The sequence below is a fragment of the Tauraco erythrolophus genome, chromosome 2 (assembly GCF_009769465.1).
Source record: "Tauraco erythrolophus isolate bTauEry1 chromosome 2, bTauEry1.pri, whole genome shotgun sequence".
In the NCBI taxonomy this organism is placed as follows: Eukaryota; Metazoa; Chordata; class Aves; order Musophagiformes; family Musophagidae; genus Tauraco; species Tauraco erythrolophus.
Window position 1 is genome coordinate 24,898,814 of NC_141466.1, and position 19,891 is coordinate 24,918,704.

Here is a 19,891-nt window from a genome sequence, read left to right on the forward strand (position 1 = left end):
AAAGTGGGCCATGAGTTTTTAATTTTAAAAAGTTCATCATCTTTTGCATTGGAAAAAAATTTCTACTCTGTCTCTGAACTAGTTACTGTGTAACGTGGAAATCTGGCACTTCATAGTTTCAATAAATGAACAGACGTCTGTGAATATTAAATATTTTAAAGATGTTGGTTAAATGTGTGGTAGATTTTAGAAGCATATGGATATTCTTTCTAAAAGCAACTATATTGATACATTTAGGTGTACCTACTTATTTTTAAATTATTTATTGATCTTAAGCTTGTAAGTACTTGAATTGTAGTCAGACTAGCATTGCCATATCTTAATGTGTTTTCTGTTACACAGTTTTCCCCTTCCTCCTCCTTTTTCCTATATTCACAAGTTTCTCTCTCTAAATTGATGAAATTGCAGTTCCTAAAACTGTAAACGAATACAGTTTCCTTGCGTATATAGTACAAGATTTTACTCTTAGTTTCCCATTAGTAAACTGCCCTGCCTTTCAATCGCATTAAACAGCATAAGCAATCAGATTACAAAGGTGTGGAGATTTGAGAACAAGATTTGGCATTTTCAGCTACAGATTATAATATTTGAAGTGTAATTTTTTTATACTGAATAATTGTAGGTTTTGAAAAGCAGTTATTTTGATGCCCGTATTGTTCTGACATGACTATTTTACAAGCTCTACTAAAAAAGTGAAATTTCTGAAGGTTGTCTTATCACATAGGAAGATTTGCTTTATTTAAGACAAAAGCTAATTACATTGTTAAATGCTTACACCACGTTCTGAATGTAATCAAGATCAATCCAAATTTCTGTGTCACAATTATTCTCAGATTTGCAGCCAAAGTGAATTTTCTACATGCCTGTCTTCTGCGAGATTCGTTGTTGATAGACTATAAATGCAAACCTTGGTGCTCTGTTCACTAGCTCATAAAGAATAAGCTTCATGAACTGCACTGCCACTTTCTCAATTTCTTATTTATTCATTTTTAAGCACTACAGCAGTTAATTAAATTTTCCAAAAAATCATTTGTAGTTAAAAGCTGAGTTGGATTTCCTTTATATGAATAGTAAATAATTACTGCTAAAGCAGGGAAGATCAGATATGGAGAAGCTGGATAATTGTGAAGCAGAGAAATGTGGTTTTCCTACAATATTTTTCTTTTGGTATCCTCCTTTATAATTGCATTCCCATCTCCCTATTTATTTCTGTTTGCAGAGATTTATTGTTCATTGTTCATGTTGGCAATATGCCAGTACTTTGAACCATATTTTGCTTTGCTTTACCCGCTCTGTATCCCTTAAGTCAACTTTCAGTGGTGATGTGTCAGGTACTAGTAAATGTGAAGATTTAAAATAATGATAATAATTTGATCTAGAATTAATTCACTATAAAATAGAGGGCTGAAATACAGTGATAGTCAAAATATACTTAACTCTCTTGTGGTCTATGGAAAAGTAGTGATTCTTTGCTGACAGAGATAATAATGAAATGTGGTTTAGGGAAAGATTAGATTCGTCATTTCCACAACCCTCCTGGTGTCATATTCAGTAACAATTGATTTTGGAAGGCAGTGAGTGCAGCAATTAGGAAGGTAGAAGAGATGGGAAGAAAATCAGAGGTGTTTGTGGCAAATCAGGGAAAATGAAATGTGAAGATCTGGGAAACCAGTAGCCAGGGATGAGAGTGAAGAGGTTGTGTACAGCGTGCTTTCTGACCTTATATTTAAGCTCATATAAGCTTGGTTGAAGGTCCTTTATTCCAGTTTACAACAGGGTTACTGTGCCTTTCCTCCTGTCATCTCATTTGTAATAAAAGAGCTGCACTTTTTGTGATACTTGAGCTTTAGCCTAAAGTCTTGTTTCTGAACAGAAATAAACTGTTCCTGTTGGGCTAAAGAGGCATGAACTCTAGTGGTTTGGGTTTTCTCTTAAAATAGTTGAGTTACCTTCTCTGTTGCTTCTGGAAGACACACTGCAAAGCAATTGGAGTTTCAGAGTTTAGTGTTTGGAAGGGAAGTGTATTACTTTTTCTTAACTTTCAGTCAATATTCGATTTAGGTGAAGCATGATAAAGGTAGCACCCAAAAATAAGGGAGACATGCTTACAGACTTCGTACGCAGTGGGAGGCTGGAGGACTTGAGGTTTTGCAGACTGAGATCCCAGCCTCCTGTGCTTTGGGAAGGTAAAAATGAGGGGCAGATGAATAGTTTGATTCCATACTATGAATTTAATAATCCACACTGTGCCGAGCTGATGCAATGGCTGGTGTTGGGAAAGGATATCCCCTCCTTAATCTTAAGTATAGTGCGTAGCCTGCTGCCTTAAACCTGTCCTAGCTGCCTGCATAAACTGTGAAAGAGTTGCTTTTTAAGGAAAAGCAATATGTGAGTTCTCGGTTTTGGTATTCATACTGGTTATCAGTAAATTTGGACGTCTGTTTAAGTAAAGCTATACTTTTATAAAAGTATTCCTTTAAACAATTAAGTGTATTCTCTGGAAAATAAGAATAGAAGTCAAATTCATTGATAGGAAATCATGACATGTTGGCCTTGATGAAAAGTTTGACATTAATATAAATAGTTTCTTTCCTATGACTCATAAAATAATAGTCAATGTTTTTTTTATGTAATTTTTTTTTGATACAATGCTTCTTGTACTGTATTTAGAAGTGAATTTGATTTTTATGCCTCTCCATTCTAGGTGCAGAGATCCAGAAATAAGCAGTTACGTGAGCTGTTTCCAGATGGGTTTAGTATTCATCATGCAGGAATGCTGCGGCAAGACAGAAGTTTGGTTGAGAACTTGTTCTCTAACGGACATATCAAAGTCCTAGTTTGTACAGCTACACTCGCCTGGGGTGTCAATCTTCCTGCTCATGCTGTTGTTATTAAGGTAAGAGCTTCCATTACTCTGCACATAGGTATCTGTCTTAAAAGAAACCTGTAAAGAAGCATAGATGGCAAGATCTTTATTGTGGGTTTTGGGCCTGGAGGGGAAATGTCTGATTGACTTGAAATGTTATTTATATCTCATTAAACTGATTCTCTCCAGTGGGAATCTAGTTTGTATAGTAAAGATTTAAATATATCAAAGATTATGAAAGGATTAGTTAAAGTACACTTCTGAAATCATGATATATTTGCCTAATTTCAGTATTCAGCTCATAAGGATTATATTCATGTGTATTTATGTTAATTTTTATTAACTTTTCCTCAACCAGGGAACACAAATATATGCTGCAAAAAGAGGCTCCTTTGTTGACCTTGGAATTTTAGATGTCATGCAGATATTTGGTCGAGCTGGACGGCCTCAGTTTGACAAATTCGGTGAAGGCATCATTATTACAACTCATGATAAACTCAGTCATTACCTGACTCTTCTTACTCAGCAGAATCCAATTGAAAGCCAGTTTCTTGAAAGCCTTGCAGACAACCTAAATGCAGAGGTAACCTTTGATTCATTTAGAGAAACTAGCATCACTTTAAAGAATTACTATTTTTTTGAACAAAAATGCAATATTATTACACTAAAATGTAAATTGTGTTGTTACTGGTGGTCTGTAGGTGTGTATGATTAAGAGGAGTGAACTGTTACACGTGAAAATTTGGGGGCCTTTTATAAAAGGTAGTAGGTATCAGAAGTAGTATGGAGGGTCAGAATATTAAGATAAAACCTTAGAAACACAGCATTTACCTTTTAATCAGAAGTGCTGTATTAGAATTTAGTAAGTGTTCTGCATAGCTGCAAATTAAAATCTGCGAAAAAAATTAAAGCGCGTCTGTCTGTATATAAACAGTATAGACTGAAATATAGGAAAAATAATGTATTTGGCTTGGACTCTGTTTTCTTTTACAGTCATAATCAGAACTAATTTATTATAAATAGCAAGTTCTCAGTTTGCTTCAGTTTAAATCTTAAAATGCAGTTTCTTTGAAAATGCTGTGCTTCTGTTGAAAGTACTAACCTCTGTCATATTAAAATATAATGATTGAAAAGTTATCCATTGTAATAACCAATTAAAAATATGTATGTACACACACAGAAACTTTTTACAAGGAAAGCTCAGAAATTCAAACATGCTTAAATGACGGAAAGAATACTGTTTTTCAAAGACACCAGACATTTTTTCAATAAAAGTAAAGGAGTTTAGCTAAATTGAAATGTCCAGTGGCATCTTAAAACTTATTCCTTTGAAAGATGTGACGTTTCTTTGGTCTGTTAGGTATAGTCTTGGTTTTTTAAGATGCTGGTTCTGGTTTATCTATATAATTCTTACAAATTTATTTTTTAACTTTTCATCACTTTGCATTATTCAATCATAAATAATAATTTTAAAAGGACGTTCTGGAAGGGAGCAGAAATTGATACAGTGACCTTTTAAAATGTTACGATTCATTTCTTGATTCTTTACAAATGACCCAGTTTAATCATTCATGATTTCGGTTGTTTGTTTTTTTTCTTTTAAGGGGGTCTCATAAGTTATGTCTTCAGTTCCTGTTAACAGGAAAAATTTCTGCCCAAATAGAGCTGCACATCAGAAGCAGAATAAGATTTAACTGCATTCCAAGTATTTCCACATGCAAATGTGGGGGAATGAAAATATTGACACCTGACTGCGCCCACAGCTACTCCTCTTTACCTCAAGGCTCTGGAGTGGTCTGAGTACAAGGAGGGAGAGAGAAATTTAACTCCAGAACATGAGACGCAAATGTGATGAAAAGGAGATGTTTGCAATTTTCCCATCCCTCTTTCTACCACAGAGAGGAAAAATAAACAGAAGGCATGCTTCAGGGGGCAGGTGTAGAGCTCTCAACCATTGACCACGCTTTTATGTCCCTGGAGATAGACACCTGTGAATGTTCTGTAAGTGGAACTGGATGGATATACAGTTCTTTAAAATTAGGTAGTAGCTACTTACACATTAACTGTAATAAGTAGCCGGAATTAGAAGTGAATAAGCAAAAGAAAAAGAAGATAATTTTGACCAATGCCAGTACAAGAATTAATCACCCTGCTCATAAGTAAGGTTGCCTGAAATGTAAGATCTGGAACAGTCTTTCTTTTAGCAGTAGTGGAGATAAAAGAAGTCTTAATTTTTAATTGTGGTGAAGATTTTGTAGTAAGTGATGGGATTTGTGTGGAAGATGTGATTGCATATGAGGAAAAGATTTGACTTGATGAATCAGGAGTTTTAGTCCTATTTCTTTCTTCTCAGCTGAGAATGCTTAGTTAAGAAAGTATGAGATGTAAGCTCTTAATTTTAAATGGATAGTATTCTGCAGAGAGGGAGGGTTTAATGGGCAGCCTGTGTTTCCTCTGATCTGAGCTGTAGTTCCAAAATGCACAAGTCTTTCAGCAAGGCCAGAAAGCAGCAATGATTGTTATATGCCAGCTTAAAGGAAAGGGGGGGGAGTTGTTTTGGGTTTTTTTTGTGGGGGAGGAGTTTGAGGGGACAGTGAACTTACACCAAAATCCCACCACATAAACCCAGTACAGATAGGTATAAACTCTTCAGAAGGGATAGGCAAGGAAGGACAGGTGGTGGGATAGCTTTGTAAGTTAGGGAGTGTTTTGATTATCCAGAGCTTAATGATGGTGGTGATAGGGTTGAGTGTTTATGGGTAAGAATCAGAGGGAAGGCCAACAAGGCAGATATCATGTTGGGAGTCTGTTATAGACCACCCAACCAGGACAAAGAGGCAGACAAATATTCTATAAGCAGCTGCAAGAGGTCTCACAATCACTAGTCCTTTTTCTCATGGAGGACTTCAATTTACCAGATGTCTGCTGTAAATACAATACAGCAGAGAAGAAATAGTCCAGGAGGTTCCTGGAGTGTGTGGAAGATCACTTCCTGACACTGGTGAGTCAGCCAACTAGGGAAGGAGCCCCTCTGGACTTGTTTGCAGAGACAGACTTGTGGGTGATGTGACGATTGGAGGCCGTCTTGAGCATAGTGATCATGAAATTAGATAGTTTTTAATTCTTGACGAAGTAAGGAGGGAGGTCAGCAGAACTGCTACCTTGGACTTCCAGAGGACAGACTTTGGACTGTTTAGGAGCCTGATTGACAGAGTCTCTTGAGAGGCAGTCCTGAAGGGTGAAGGAGTCCAGGAAGGCTGGACATTGTTCAAGAAGGAAATCCTAAAGATGCAGGAGCAGACCATCCTCATGTGCCGAAAGACGAGCTGGCAGGGAAGAAGACCAACCTGGCTGAACAGGGAGCTTTGGCTGGAACTCAGGAAAAAAAGGAGAGTTTATGATCTCTGGAAGAAGGGACAAGGATGTTGTGAGGTTATGCAGGGAGAAGATTAGAAGGGCCAAAGCCCAACTAGAACTTAGTCTGGCTGCTGCTGTAAAAGTCAACAGAAAATGTTTCCATAAATACATTAGCAATAAATGGATGTCTAAGGGGAATCTTCATCCTTCATTGGATGCAGAGGGAAACATAGTGACAAAAAATGAGATACTTAATGCCTTCTTTGCCTCAGTCTTTAATAGTAAGACCACTTGTTCTCCAGATACCCAGCTCCCTGAGCTGGAAGACAGGGATAGGGAGCACAATGAAATCCCCATAATCCAAGGGGAAATGGTTAGCAACCTGCTGCACCGCTTAGACATGCACAAGTCTACAGGGTCAGATGGGATCCACCCAAGGGTCTTGAGGGAGCTGGCAGAAGTGCTCACCAAGCCACTTTCCATCATTTATCAGCAGTCCTGGCTAACCAGGGAGATCTTAGTTGACTGGAGGCTAGCAAACGTGACGCCCATCTACAAGAAGGGCCAGAAGGAGGATCCAGGGAACTACAGGCCTGTCAGTCTGACCTCGATGCTTGGCAAGGTTATGGAGCAGATCATCTTGAGTGCCATCACACAGCACATACAGGACAACCAAATGATCAGGCCCAGTCAGCATGGGTTTATGAAAGGCAGGTCATGCTTGGATAACCTGATCTCCTATGACAAGGTGACCTGCTCAGTGGATGAAGGAAAGGCTGTGGATGTTGTCGACCTAGACGTTAGTAAAGCCTTTGACACCATTTCCCACTGCATTCTCCTGGAGAAACTGTCTGCTCATTACTTGGACAGGCATATGCTTCACTGGGTAAAAAACTGGCTGGATGGCTGGGCTCAAAGAGCTGTAGTGAGTGGAGTTAAATCCAGTCAGTGGCCGGTCACAAGTGGTGTTCCCCAGGGCTCAGTATTGGGGCCAGTTCTGTTTAACATCTATTGCTAGTAAACACTGCAAAAATAATTTGGTTACATTGAAGATGTAAAATTAAGAAGTTAATCCTCCTGCTCTGTTAAAATAGTAGTACTAAAGAAGAAAAAAACAATGGAATGGAACAATGCCATTTTGTAGGAGGTAGTAATCTAAACTTATCCAATCAAAGATATATAAGTATATGATGTATAGTATCATAAAAAACTACTTCCAAGTAGTTGGGGTTTGGGGAAAAGTGCAGAAAACTGACAAACTAATTTAGACAGAGTTATTTCTTTTCATATTTTATGTAATGGTAGTGTTACCTGAAAAGAACAGTGTACTTACGGCTTTAAATTGCTGAAGATTCTGTGGCTGCAGTGCAGTTGCAGCAGCTGAAGCTGCAGTCAGAGTTTTGTTAATCGCTGTGATAAATGGTTGTTAGTAGAAATAGCAATGGAAAATGCTGAAAAGCAGTAGAGTAACAAGGGCATTAAACCACCATTCTTTTGTTATCTGATATGTGTGATGTTACTTATCCTTCTGTCATGACATGCAGGAAAAATTAGCGCCTGCCAGATTGCAGGAAATCAATACTATGAGCAGTTACAAGGAGCTACTGTGTTAGGGTTTTTTGGAAAGTAATTTTGTCATTTCTTTATAATTGGAGTCAGTCTAAACTTCTATATATGCTGATTTGATCTAAGGTAGTGGAATCCTCTGAGAAGGATACAGGTGTTTTAGAAATTGTTATGTTTATCTGGATATGACTATTCCATAGGCTGTTGCATTCTGAAAAAAATAAATACTTTAAAATATATGCCATCGTATTAATCAGTAGTCTTAGGAAGCACGTTCAGTTTTGGACATATTTTATAGATGCTGTCCCTTTGGCAGTAACAATACCAATATATGGAGACAAACTAAATATTTATTGACTGATTTGTTACAGAAATCTAGACAGTATGCTGATGACCACTGTCATCTTTGGCATAACAGAGCCTGTTGTTAGCACTAGCACCAGGAAATCTGTGCTGAGATATAACAAAACGACGTCTGCTTTTATTACAAGTCATTCAGGAAATCCAAATGCTTATGCTGCAGTTGTAAAGAGAAACCAATCAAAGGCCAGAAGGACTGCTGAATTGTTTAAATTCTTAATTTATTATAGACAGATCAATAGCTGAAAGAAGAACTAGTAAAAAGAAGGCAGCAGTTGGAAATATGGGAAGACTCCGTGTTTGCACAAGAATATGAAGTAGCTTTTATGTAGACCAGGTCTCTTGGCAGAAATGGGTAGGTGGTAAGAATGAGGCGATGATTCAGACATTTGGGGTAATACAATATGTCATTGTAGCCACACAACCACTAAACAGAATCCAGAGCCTTGAATTTTGTACCTAGGCTTATGCAGGAGAGAAAATTTGGGCAATGATGCAAAAAAAATAGGTTATTTTTAATTCTTATTCCAAAATTAATTTTCTAGAAGCGGAAAATTTTCAGAGAAGGGCAAAGGAATAGATCAGCTTCTATGAAAGGAACACAGTAGTTTACCTGCACGCTTCAGGTGAGAACAAAGAGAAATGGGAGATTATGTGACAGAGTTTTATGCAGTAATGAGTGACATGGCAAGATTACATCTCTGCTGGGACAGAACCAGAAGATATTGGCTGAGATGAGTCAGTGGCTGGTTCAGAAACACAGAAAGGTGCTAGCTGGGTGGTTAGACTATGGAACTCTTTGCTGCAGAGAGTTGTACCTAAAAGGTAGAGTAGTTCAAAAACTGTACAAAATGGAATAAAAATCAATTGAAAGATAACACATGCAAAGGCAATTCCTTTAACTAAAGACCTTGAGATATAATAGTTAAAGAATTTGGGAGAAATGGTACTTGCTTCTCGTTGCCACCTTCTGCCTGTCAGCATTTGCCATTATCTAATGAGAGCATTTGCATTATCTAATCCACTGAGAACTCTCCTGCAGATGTGTTTTGAGGCTCGTTTGGGTTTTGTTGTGGATTTTCTCCTTCTAAAAATGAGCAGAAAAAGAGTAATGGTCAGTGATGACCAACATAGGCATGGAGGTGCCCTTTTCCCTTTTCTGCTGAAGTTGTGCCACTGGGCACAACAGCAATGAACAGCTGGTTGGGGTGCTTTTTTAAGAGGAGCAAATCCCGGGTCAGTTGACCAGCTGGCAAACAGAAAATACCTGTGGTTGTATTTTCTGGAAACACAGGAAGAAAGATAAGATGCAGGAGATGTGATTTAATTAGACCGTAAACTTTAGCTTATCTGGGAACTATCATCAATAGCTCGTACAATGCAGGTCACCATTCCTTCCCTAATTGTTTCCACCTGATAGAGCCCTCCCTGACATCCACAGCTGCACCCCAGCTTGTTGCTGGGACAACTCCTTTCCCCAGAGAGCTTAGAAACTGAGAGGATTTGCAGTGCTGGACAGTAGGTATACCTTCTGCAGGGGGTGTTCCTTTCCTTGCATTTACTTACGATTTTGCTGTGAAGCCAGGAATGTAAGAGGCGGTGACTTGTTTAGTTTGGACAAACCTCTTAGTCTGTTTTTTGCCTTGAAAGAGTGGGCAGCTATTGTGGTCCTTGGAAGAGACACAGAATTCCTTCAAAGCCCATCCAAAAAAATCACTCAGGAGCTGGGTGACTGAACAACTAATCTGAGTATGGGGCAAAGCGCAGGATGGGGGGAAAGTTAAGTTTTCTCCTTGGGTGGCCAAGGCCCTGGGGCCTGACCTGACCTGCATGAGACCAGCAACCTCTTCCATTCTCCCCTCACCTTCTTCTGCTGTGTCCAGATGGTGGAGAAGTTATTTGAAGTTAACACATAATGACAACTCTGATGTAGTCGTTCTGTACTTACAAATGGTCCTTTGGTCACGTGTGACTGGAGGAGATTCTGTCCCACTTGGGACAATTCTAGCAGCATTAAGAAATTATCCGAGAAGCCATATAGGAATAAGACTATAATCACTTCAAAATACACTGATTTCCAAAGCAAACAAAATTACTTATTAGGTTGTTAGAAAGATTCCTTACTCTCTTCACTTAACAAATATGTGATTCATATGTAGAAATTTTTCATCCGTGTAATTTGACTGAATTATACAAATATAAGAGAAATTAAACATTCTTATGTAAGCAATTATATATATATCAGTAATATGTTTATGTCCTTTTCTAGTCTGTATAGAAATATCGGAGAAAAAAACTTCATCTTTCAAAAACTACCTCTGAAAATCCATGCTACTTATGTCTGTTCACACTTTTTTGAGAATCAAAAACACTTCCTCTGAAATAGTAATCAACTTGATAAACTCCGTGGGATAGCATTTGTGAAAAAAATTACTACTAAGCACATCACTCGGTGATGGTGACATCAGCCATTGAACAATTAGTTGAAAATTTGCGATGCTGATGATTTTTTTCATTTAAAAAGACACACTGACTTGGATTAATACAGTACTCAAGTTTTAATTTTGTGGGTGCAACGCAGTTATTTGTATTTGAAAAGTTTAAAAAAAAGAGTGCTTTGTGATGACTGGTGCAATCAGACAATACAATGTCAACATAGTAAATGTTTCTACTCATTGATTATTCCATCTGACACTAAATGCCTAGTACATGGTTGAGGAAATGCTGGAAAATTCAGAACTTTTTTTCTTTTATTTTGATGAAGTTTCACCTTGTCTATTGATTTTACGAATATTACATATCCTAGGTCTTAACAGAGGTCCTCTCCTAACTTCGTAAAGAATTCATTTCATAATTACTCTTAAATGTTTGTATTAATAAGATAACTTATGTCATTCATACTGTTTTAACAAAGGGATAAATTTTCAAACAATCCATAAGAACTTTACTTGAACACTAGATGGCAGCAAATATTTAGAAGTTGCCTTTTTCTTTTTGTGTCTCTGCATATTATTCAGTGAATATTCATTAAAGTTGGGGGAGGAAAGAAAATGCAGTATTAGATTTCAGTACCATATCTGAAACCCAATTGTGTTTCATAATCACTTTTTTTCCCTCAGTTTTACTTTTAGCTTGTGAAGATAATTAAATTGTTAAGTAATACAATCAGATATTTGAACAAATGAGGCAAAAAAAAGTGGGCGTTTTTTTTTTCTTTTTATTATCAGACTTCACTGTCCTCGGTAATGAGAATTTTACATTATCATGATTGTGAAAATTTTTACTTGGGGGAAAATGTTACTATTGGACTATACTGTTAAGCTATTTCAAGTTGTGTACTGAAAGATATTTGAATCATGGAAAGAAACCAAATGCTGAAATTAACCTGAGTAACAAATTGAGTAATAATAACCTGTGGGCTGTATTAGATGTTCTGCCTGTAGTAGTCTATGAAGAACTGAATGCTTTTGTAGCTACTTCAGTGCATTATGTAGCTATATACTTTGAAAAATAACACATTGGGGCTTCCCCTGAACTCCTTATGCTGCTGAAGGGCAAAATATCACTTGAAAAATGCGAGAGACAAAGATTGAGGTTACTCCATGCTCTTGGTCATTGATATCAACAAGATTTTGCCAGCTCTAAGTTATTTTAACTCAGGGCAAATTTGGCTTGCATTATTGCTTTTGACTAGATATTTATGTTATTTCAAAAAGAATATATTATTATTGAGGTCTAGATGGTTAGATCTGAACATACATATGAAATCACTTACAGTTGTATAGGGTTTTTTTTAATTTTTGCCAAGTCATGTAAAATGTTTATAAGAAATCCAAACATCAATAAAACAAAAATAGCTTTAAAAATGTAGTAATGGATCATGAAAATTCGGTAAGAGAGACTTTTGCTTTTTTTAAACAATCAGCAACGACCGAAAAATGTTTGTTCATGGGACATGCAGGAAATATTAAATGATCCTGGTAAAATCTGGTTAACTGGAATTAAGTGGTAAAATACTTGTCGTGAACGTAACCAATACAATATAAGCTGAATTTATCAAGTAAAAATGTGTGTGTGGTAAATAACTTGGTGATAGAACTATTGAATTGGCAAAAAGTCAGTAAAAAACTGTTTCGGTATACCTGATTTAGCCTTGAAAAATAAATATAATTATACATATATGTGCATATTACCTGTTCAATTTTGTTATAGTTTGATATAACAAAAATGTAGGCGGTATCTGTGTGTTTGACTTGCCAGATACAAAAGGAGAAAAGTCTTTGTAAAAACAGTTTTTAAACATATCTGTATAAACAGTCTGTACAAACAGATTGCTAGGTATGAGGGTATGATGAAGAAAATCCTTAAGATTGTTCGTATCATTTGGTTTAGAACTTGAACCAGAAAGTGCTTTTACATCGGTATGAAAAATTAATCTTTCAAGTATAGATTTTTTTTTTAATGGTACTCTTCTTTAAATTACTCTGAGCATATTCACTAAATAATTACGCTGTTTCGTTTGTCTTGTTTTTTATAACAAGCTTACTCGGTATCATCTTTGAATTGTAAAAATCATAAGTGGTATAGGAAAGATCATACAGGTCACTGTACCTATAATCTTATGCCACAGAACATACCACGTTATTAGGTGTTCATAAGAGGAAGATGTGTAAATGGTGCAAATTATTGTCATATGATTACTTTGAAATAAGTTGGAAACATACTGACACTTTCTTTAATCTAGTGCTATTGCTCTGAATTCCATATGTTTTCAGCCAAATACTTACGTTCAACTATAACATATACATTTCATTTTGTCCCTTTTCCTATTTCAGATTGCTCTTGGAACAGTAACTAATGTGGAAGAAGCAGTAAAGTGGATAAGTTACACTTATCTTTATGTACGGATGAGAGCAAATCCATTAGTGTACGGCATCAGTCACAAAGCTTATCAGGTATAAAATGCGTTTTAAAAAAAATCTGTAACCTGTTCTGGGTCTCTAATCCTTCCCTGATGTGAGGATAAATATTTGCTATTTCTACTTAACCTGACATCAGCAATTCTTTTAAAGTGCTTAGGAAAAGGAAGATATTTTCTGTAGCGAAGTATTTTTGACACTAAATTAAGAGGCCCCTTCTGTTCACATAAAAATACATTTATGCTCCAAAGGACAACATTCATTCTTATCAGACAGTTGCTATATTTTAGCCTATTTTCAGTGTTGTAGGCTAGATATAAATGATAAACTAAAGCATTCTTGAGTTGCTTGCTTCCCCCTTGCCAGCTTTCATTTCAGAATGTTTCATCCCATGATGTCTTATAAAATATAAAGTGATTATAGTCATATTTTAATTGGTTTATTTTTTTTATTTCTTGTGATTTAGTAATTGTAAAATATTTTTGTTCATTTATTTTGAATTTGTTTATTTAGAAGTCTTCCATGCAGTGATAGAAATCAGAGCACAGTTACATAATTTTTTTTCAAGTTTTTTTCATTATCTGTTATTTTTAGGAAGTTTAATTGTTTACGGATTATCTAAACATTGTTACTTTTTTCTGTACAGCTGTTCATAACCATTTAATGTTAACATAGTTTGGACACAGGTAATTAAGCCTAACACAGGTAAAACTCCCACAAGTGTATAGTAGCTGCAGTTTATTTCACACGTCCTGAATCTGTTTTGTGACTTCATTTTTGTCATGATATTGTGAGCAGCAGTTGTTTCGGTTATTGTAACATGTAAGGACATGTCAGGAGATATTTATTTGATCGCTTTTGTGTCTGATAGTGGAAGCTGCAGTGGAAGTAGGTAGGCTATTGTTTAAGCAAGCTTCTGCAGACACCTTTAGACTTCTGGTCATCTCAAATCTGTTTTCTACTAAAAGCTTTACAGTACATTACCATATGTTAATGTAACATTATATAACACAAATCACAAAGTAATAGATAAATGAAAGGCAAAAATTGCTTTGCTAATGAGAAGAATGTTGTCGTCCCATTGCTGTAATTTTTTTTCATTAGGTGTTTTCAACCAGTGTTATTAACAAACTTTAGATTAAAAGGAATGCAAATGTGGTGGTAATAACTGGTGGAAAAAGTAATAAAACACTAACAGAAATATTTTTTTATAAATTAAAAAAATAACAAACAAGAGTTGCTCCCCCTCCTCTTGCTTTTGTGTTTTTATTCAGCTGCTCAGAAAGTGGAGATTGCCAGCACTTGTCTTTTCCCACCACTAACCTCCTTTCTACTTCTTCTGATTTGATGTGCTAATAATAGATATTCCTATTTTTGTGTTAAGGCTGTAACAAGTTATATCACTTTGAAGTGTTAATCTATTCATGTAGGAGCAAAACCAATGCCAGTCCTCTTACTTTCTAGATAAACTAGTTTTAAACTTCAAAGCTGATGTCTTATAGTCAGTGTAGTATATATGTCACTGTAGTCACTACAGTATAGTGCCAAAAGTGGGCATAACTACAGGTTTGCTCACTTAGGCCATTTTAGTCCTTCTGTTCTGGTTATAGGTATCCAATTTCCATAACTGATATCTTGTTGTTTCTTAGTAATGTTGCAGTGTGCCAATTTCTGTCTCTGTTTTGGCTGACAGTCAACGTTACCCATTCAGAATCCATGTATTTGCATAACCATCATGGGTCATACTTCCCAGCTGTTCAGTGGGGCAAAGAAGATGCAAAGTCCTTCTCCTTTCTCTTTCCACAGTTGCTCACCACATCCAGTAATTACTTTAGGGAACAAAAGGTCCAGCCTGTCCTTCCAAAAGGGGCATGTTGTACTGCACAGGGAGACCAGGGCAAGCATGCACCTGCCGTGCACCAACACATTCTGCACCCAGTGTGTGCCTTCTGGGATATTACTGTTGCCCACCTAGCCCATTTCTGGGCTATTCCAGGCCCACTGCTTTGATTTGTGACTTTTCAAGTTGCTTGCCAGAAGTAACAATAGTGCTTTTTTATATATATAATACCAATTTTATATATAATACCAATTTTTACTGAGTTGGGGAAAAGGCCAGAATTTATGATGAGCAGCAAGAAGAAACAACGAGTGGAAGAAAAACGTGGGGCAAATGCCAATGTCATATTAGCAAAGCCTGTAGTATGAATTATAGGCATTTTCTCACCCTTTCAGAGTTCCAAAGGAAAGGTGGCTGGGTTTTTTTAAGGTCTTTTTGGTCCTTTGTTTTCTTGTCTTTTTGATTCTGCTCTTTGGTGTTTCCACAGTTAAGCAAAGCTTTTTTTCCCCTAAGCCGTGTGTTTATGTTTGGAACATCTGTAAAAGTTAGAAGAGCTTGACCCAACACTTCTCTCAGTTTTATGGAGAAAATAGTAACGTACTTTATCATGCATGCTTAAAGTTGCATGGGTGTACTCCAGACCGGCTCAGTCTCTTGCTGTGGACATGCCAAGGTTTGTTCTTAAGAGCGTGGCTTAAAGGTGTTCTAGGCTGGATCTTTCACTCGGTGGGATTTCTGGTTATGCAAGTTTAACAAGAAGAGTGCTAACCATGGATTCTCTAGACTGGAATATTGCTTCACAGCCTTTTCAAGTTGGCGACCATTCCTTTAAAGTTAAAACCTTTGTACTTGTAAAAAATGTTAGTCTACTGTTACAGCTTTAGCTTTTTGTAGGTAAGGCAAAAGATTGGCAGGTAATTTGGACTGCTAAAGGAGTAGGGAAGCATTTTGATGATTTTTTTTTAATTTCCCCCCCCTCTTTGATTTTAAGAAATGTTAAACATCCGGCATCTTGATCACTTTTTTTTTTACTACCTCTGCTCTGAAATCTGACCTCAATGCATGACTTGCTATTGAGAAAAGCACTCTAGACCTTTGCCATCTTAGCTTTTGACTTGAAACTAAGGCAAGCCATAACTAAGGAAAAACAGGTTCAGAGTAACTGGCAAAGATAGGGAATATTAGGAACTACTCTCGCAGTAGCTTGGTGGAGATGGCTATGTTCATGTGCAGCTTCACTGAACGTGAGATGAAGCACTTCGGCACAAAGATGAAACTGAATCTTGGCCCAGGGAAAATGAGAGCAAACCAAGGCATAGAAATCCTTAAAGCCTGCTCCTTTTTGTAGTCTTGGTCATATATATCTGGTGCAGATTTACCAAGAGAGCTGGTGTGACTTGCTGTGTGGGAAATCTGAACTATACAACCCTATTTCCAAATGCTGCCTGTGGACTAGAACAGAGTTTCTGTCTTTTCAAATTTGGTGACTAGTCATTGCTTACGTAATCAGAGCCATATCTCAGGTGCACATATACTAGAGGATTACATGACTATGAATCCCTTTTTACCCATCCCTGTCAGTCTGGATATCCCAGGTGCATGATGTGGAAACCCACAGTTATACAGCAATCCCACTCGGGTGGGAGTTTTACCCAGCCTTGTATGTACTGAGGAGATAATGTACATTATTACTTGGACAAAATGTTCAAGCCCCTGAAGTTTGATATGAATAGAAGCAGCGTTGGGCACAGTAAGCTCCTTGTGTGTTTTTCTCGTGAATGTTTATATGGTACATCTATAACTCAATAATTAGAGTATCCCAGCAGACATATCCAAAGCTTTTGGGGATATTAGAGGTTTTTTGCTAGTAAATATTTTAGCCATCCAATTTGAAGCTTGTTTTATTTGGGATACAATTAAAGCCATCCTCATGTCAGATACCCAGACAAGATATATCTTCAGCCGTTTTCATAACTAGAAGATACCATAAGATGGCACGTTTTTATGAAGTGATGCAGTAAAACTAATTTCATGAAGAGTATGTTATCATTAAAGCTTCTTTCAAAAACTTCAATGTAAATTTATGTCATAATCGTGCTACTGTTTCATAAGTAATATTAGTCTACATTGTATTGATAGTCTCGAAGCATTGTAAAGGAAATATTATTCTGGTTATTTTGTCCTGTACAGGCAGGTTTTGGTCAATAATGTCAAAGTAACTGTTATTAATGAGATCTCAGGAAAATCTTGACTTAATAACTGTACCTTCCTTTTATTTGATTTCTGGCCTTGTGTGATCAAGTTATCTCAATAAAATTATTTATTTAACACTTTTTGTTACCTTTTATACAAATAAATGTGCATTTCTCATCTAGATGGATCCAGGTCTAGAAAAGCACAGAGAACAATTGGTAATTGAAGTTGGCAGAAAACTGGACAAAGCTCGCATGATTCGCTTTGAAGAACGAACTGGCTTTTTTTCTTCAACAGATTTAGGCAGAACTGCCAGCCACTACTATATTAAATACAATACTATAGAGGTAAAATATGATGTTTTATTTCTGGGGTTTTTTCCTTCTTTTTGAATCTATACCTAAAATAGTTGTAAAATATTACAGAACATGTAGCTGATTCGTTCAATTTATTTTCAAATCATATTTACCGAAATGAGAATAAAGTGAGTATGAAGCAATGCTGAAAAATTAGAGTTGATGTGGAATGAGATTTGAAATTTCTGTCATCTCTGCCTTCTTTTACATGAATTATAAGAAACATTTTGATATCAACAGTGTGTGCAACCTTTGGTACATGATAGCACATTTAATTATAGACTCTGATAATGGAAGAGTTTTTCTACCTTAAAATCCTATCAAGTTTCCAACCTTAAACAACTTTCAGCACTGGAATCAGATTGTGTTATAAACATGTAAGGAAGATGCATTTGTACCAAACTTTGTAGTACTGGAAGCTTGATTTGATGTAAACATTAATCATAAAACCTTTCTTTTGTAGTAAATAAGTCTTTTTCCCGAATAAAAAGTGAAGACTTGGCATTAATATTTTTTAACTGTTTACTGTCACTATGTATAATTAGTCTGACATATTTATTCACTGAAATATGTCCTAGACTTTTTTTGAAATTGCCATAGATTGCATGTCTCTCAATTTTGGAGTTCCCAAGTTTTGAGGGACTGTTTTTCTGAAAATGCTGTAAAGTCATTCTGGAAATTGTTTGAATTGCATGACTCTGATCTTCCAGTAACTTACATTTTAACTTTATATGATTTTTTAAATATTGGTTAATGTTGCTTTCTTTTGTGCTATATGTATATTTATGTTTTCAGTGTTCAATCTATTCATTTTATTTTTAATAGACTTTCAATGAATTGTTTGATGCTCATAAAACAGAAGGTGATATTCTTGCAATAGTATCAAAAGCTGAAGAATTCGAACAGATAAAGGTAAAGTTGTATCCTTTCATACACAGAGTATGTCTTAGAACTAGACACTTCTGTAGTTCTCACTCCATAAATAGTAAGTGGCTACAGACCCAAGTTTTGTTAAATATTAAAAACCATTATAAAATGTTTTCTAAGTAGGCATAATTGCCAAGAACTAAATATGCTCTCACTCAAATTTATATGTAGTTCAGCTTGAACTATAGCACACATTTAATAACTAGTTATGGATCTTTCAGAATTCTTTTTACATGCTTTTAAGAACTTCTCAGCTCCTCAGTTATTAACAGGTGAAAGTAAGTGTCCATTGCAATGGTGCACACAGGGATGGGATAGTTTTTCTGTTTGAAGTTTAAACTGTCAGTAGATGTCTCCTTGAAAAATTTGCTTTATCAGAAATGAGGCAGGAATCACTGAAGTTAACTCTGTGATATACTTCATGCAGTGAACAATTTTAGATTAGCAGAATGATAAATTCTGATGAATTATTTTCACATTTGAAATCTAGAAAGCTGTTGTAACAGATTTTGTTGTGCAGGCTGATACAGTACTATCGTACTCAGTTCAATTCCAGCCTCCATTTTTGCTTCCTGTGTGGGTAGGGCACAAGACGATACATTGCAAGCTGGCATGAGCTTGTTTGCCCATGCTTCCGTCTCACAGAGGTGCGAGCCAGACTCCGCAGGGTTTGTTGGCTTGGGCTCATTGCCATTTTACCACAATTATACAACTTTCAGATCAGAGCTGGCTCTCATTCACCTGGCTCTGCGAACTGGCAGTGTGAATCCCTCACCATCTACATATTTACATATTTGCACAGATTGTCTGAGTATTACCATCTCTTTATCTAATGTAGAAATTCTATTTTGCTGTAATCTCTTCTATTATAGAAGATAATAAGCAGTGAGCTTTCACAGTGATACATGCAATGTTTTCCAAGCTAAAACGGGTTTTTTATGACAGTGATACTGCTTTGCTAGGCCTAAAGTTAGCATAGTTGGATATTTAAAAGGAAAGCATATGGAAAATATGATGTGATATGTTTCTATATTTGTAATAAAGTTAGTAGTGATGCTTCTTGACTAAGGCATGTTTTTTCTAGTTTGCTTTCTCAGATTTTTATGGTGTGGCATCAGCGCATCATCATTTCCAGGTTTTTTATGATTTATTTGCTGTGCAACTCTGAATATTAATAACAGTAACTGATTTTCACAAGAATAACTCAGAATTTACCCCTCCGTGTGATACAAATTGTGACTTTTGTTACTATGAATCATGTCTGTATAATGCCTTTAAAAATTGTGTAATTTTAGATAGGTAAGTCGCCAGTAGCTGAAATGCAGATCTGTGTTTGACCTGTACTGTGCTATGCAAGAGCAGAGAAAATTATCAAAAATGCTCTTATAAGCAGAGCATAATATTCCCCTGACACTGGAGTCATCTGTGATGGTTGTGTCCTTCATCTTTTTCTTTCCTGTAGGACCAGTGTCTGGATAGTTGGGGATTTTAACCCAATTGTCTTAGG

At 36.3% G+C, this 19,891-nt stretch overlaps 1 protein-coding gene across 2 annotated transcripts in view; it reads left to right on the forward strand.

Moving 5' to 3' along the window:
• The window catches only part of ASCC3 (activating signal cointegrator 1 complex subunit 3), a 280,986-nt gene that overhangs the window by 173,910 nt on the left and 87,185 nt on the right, over positions 1 to 19,891 (forward strand). For both annotated transcript variants that reach the window (XM_086631271.1, XM_086631272.1), the window contains exons 15-19: positions 2,705 to 2,896; positions 3,225 to 3,449; positions 12,985 to 13,104; positions 17,284 to 17,448; positions 18,283 to 18,369. In XM_086631271.1, the coding sequence (XP_086487397.1) occupies positions 2,705 to 2,896; positions 3,225 to 3,449; positions 12,985 to 13,104; positions 17,284 to 17,448; positions 18,283 to 18,369 (789 nt within the window). The remainder of the gene's footprint in view (positions 1 to 2,704; positions 2,897 to 3,224; positions 3,450 to 12,984; positions 13,105 to 17,283; positions 17,449 to 18,282; positions 18,370 to 19,891) is intronic.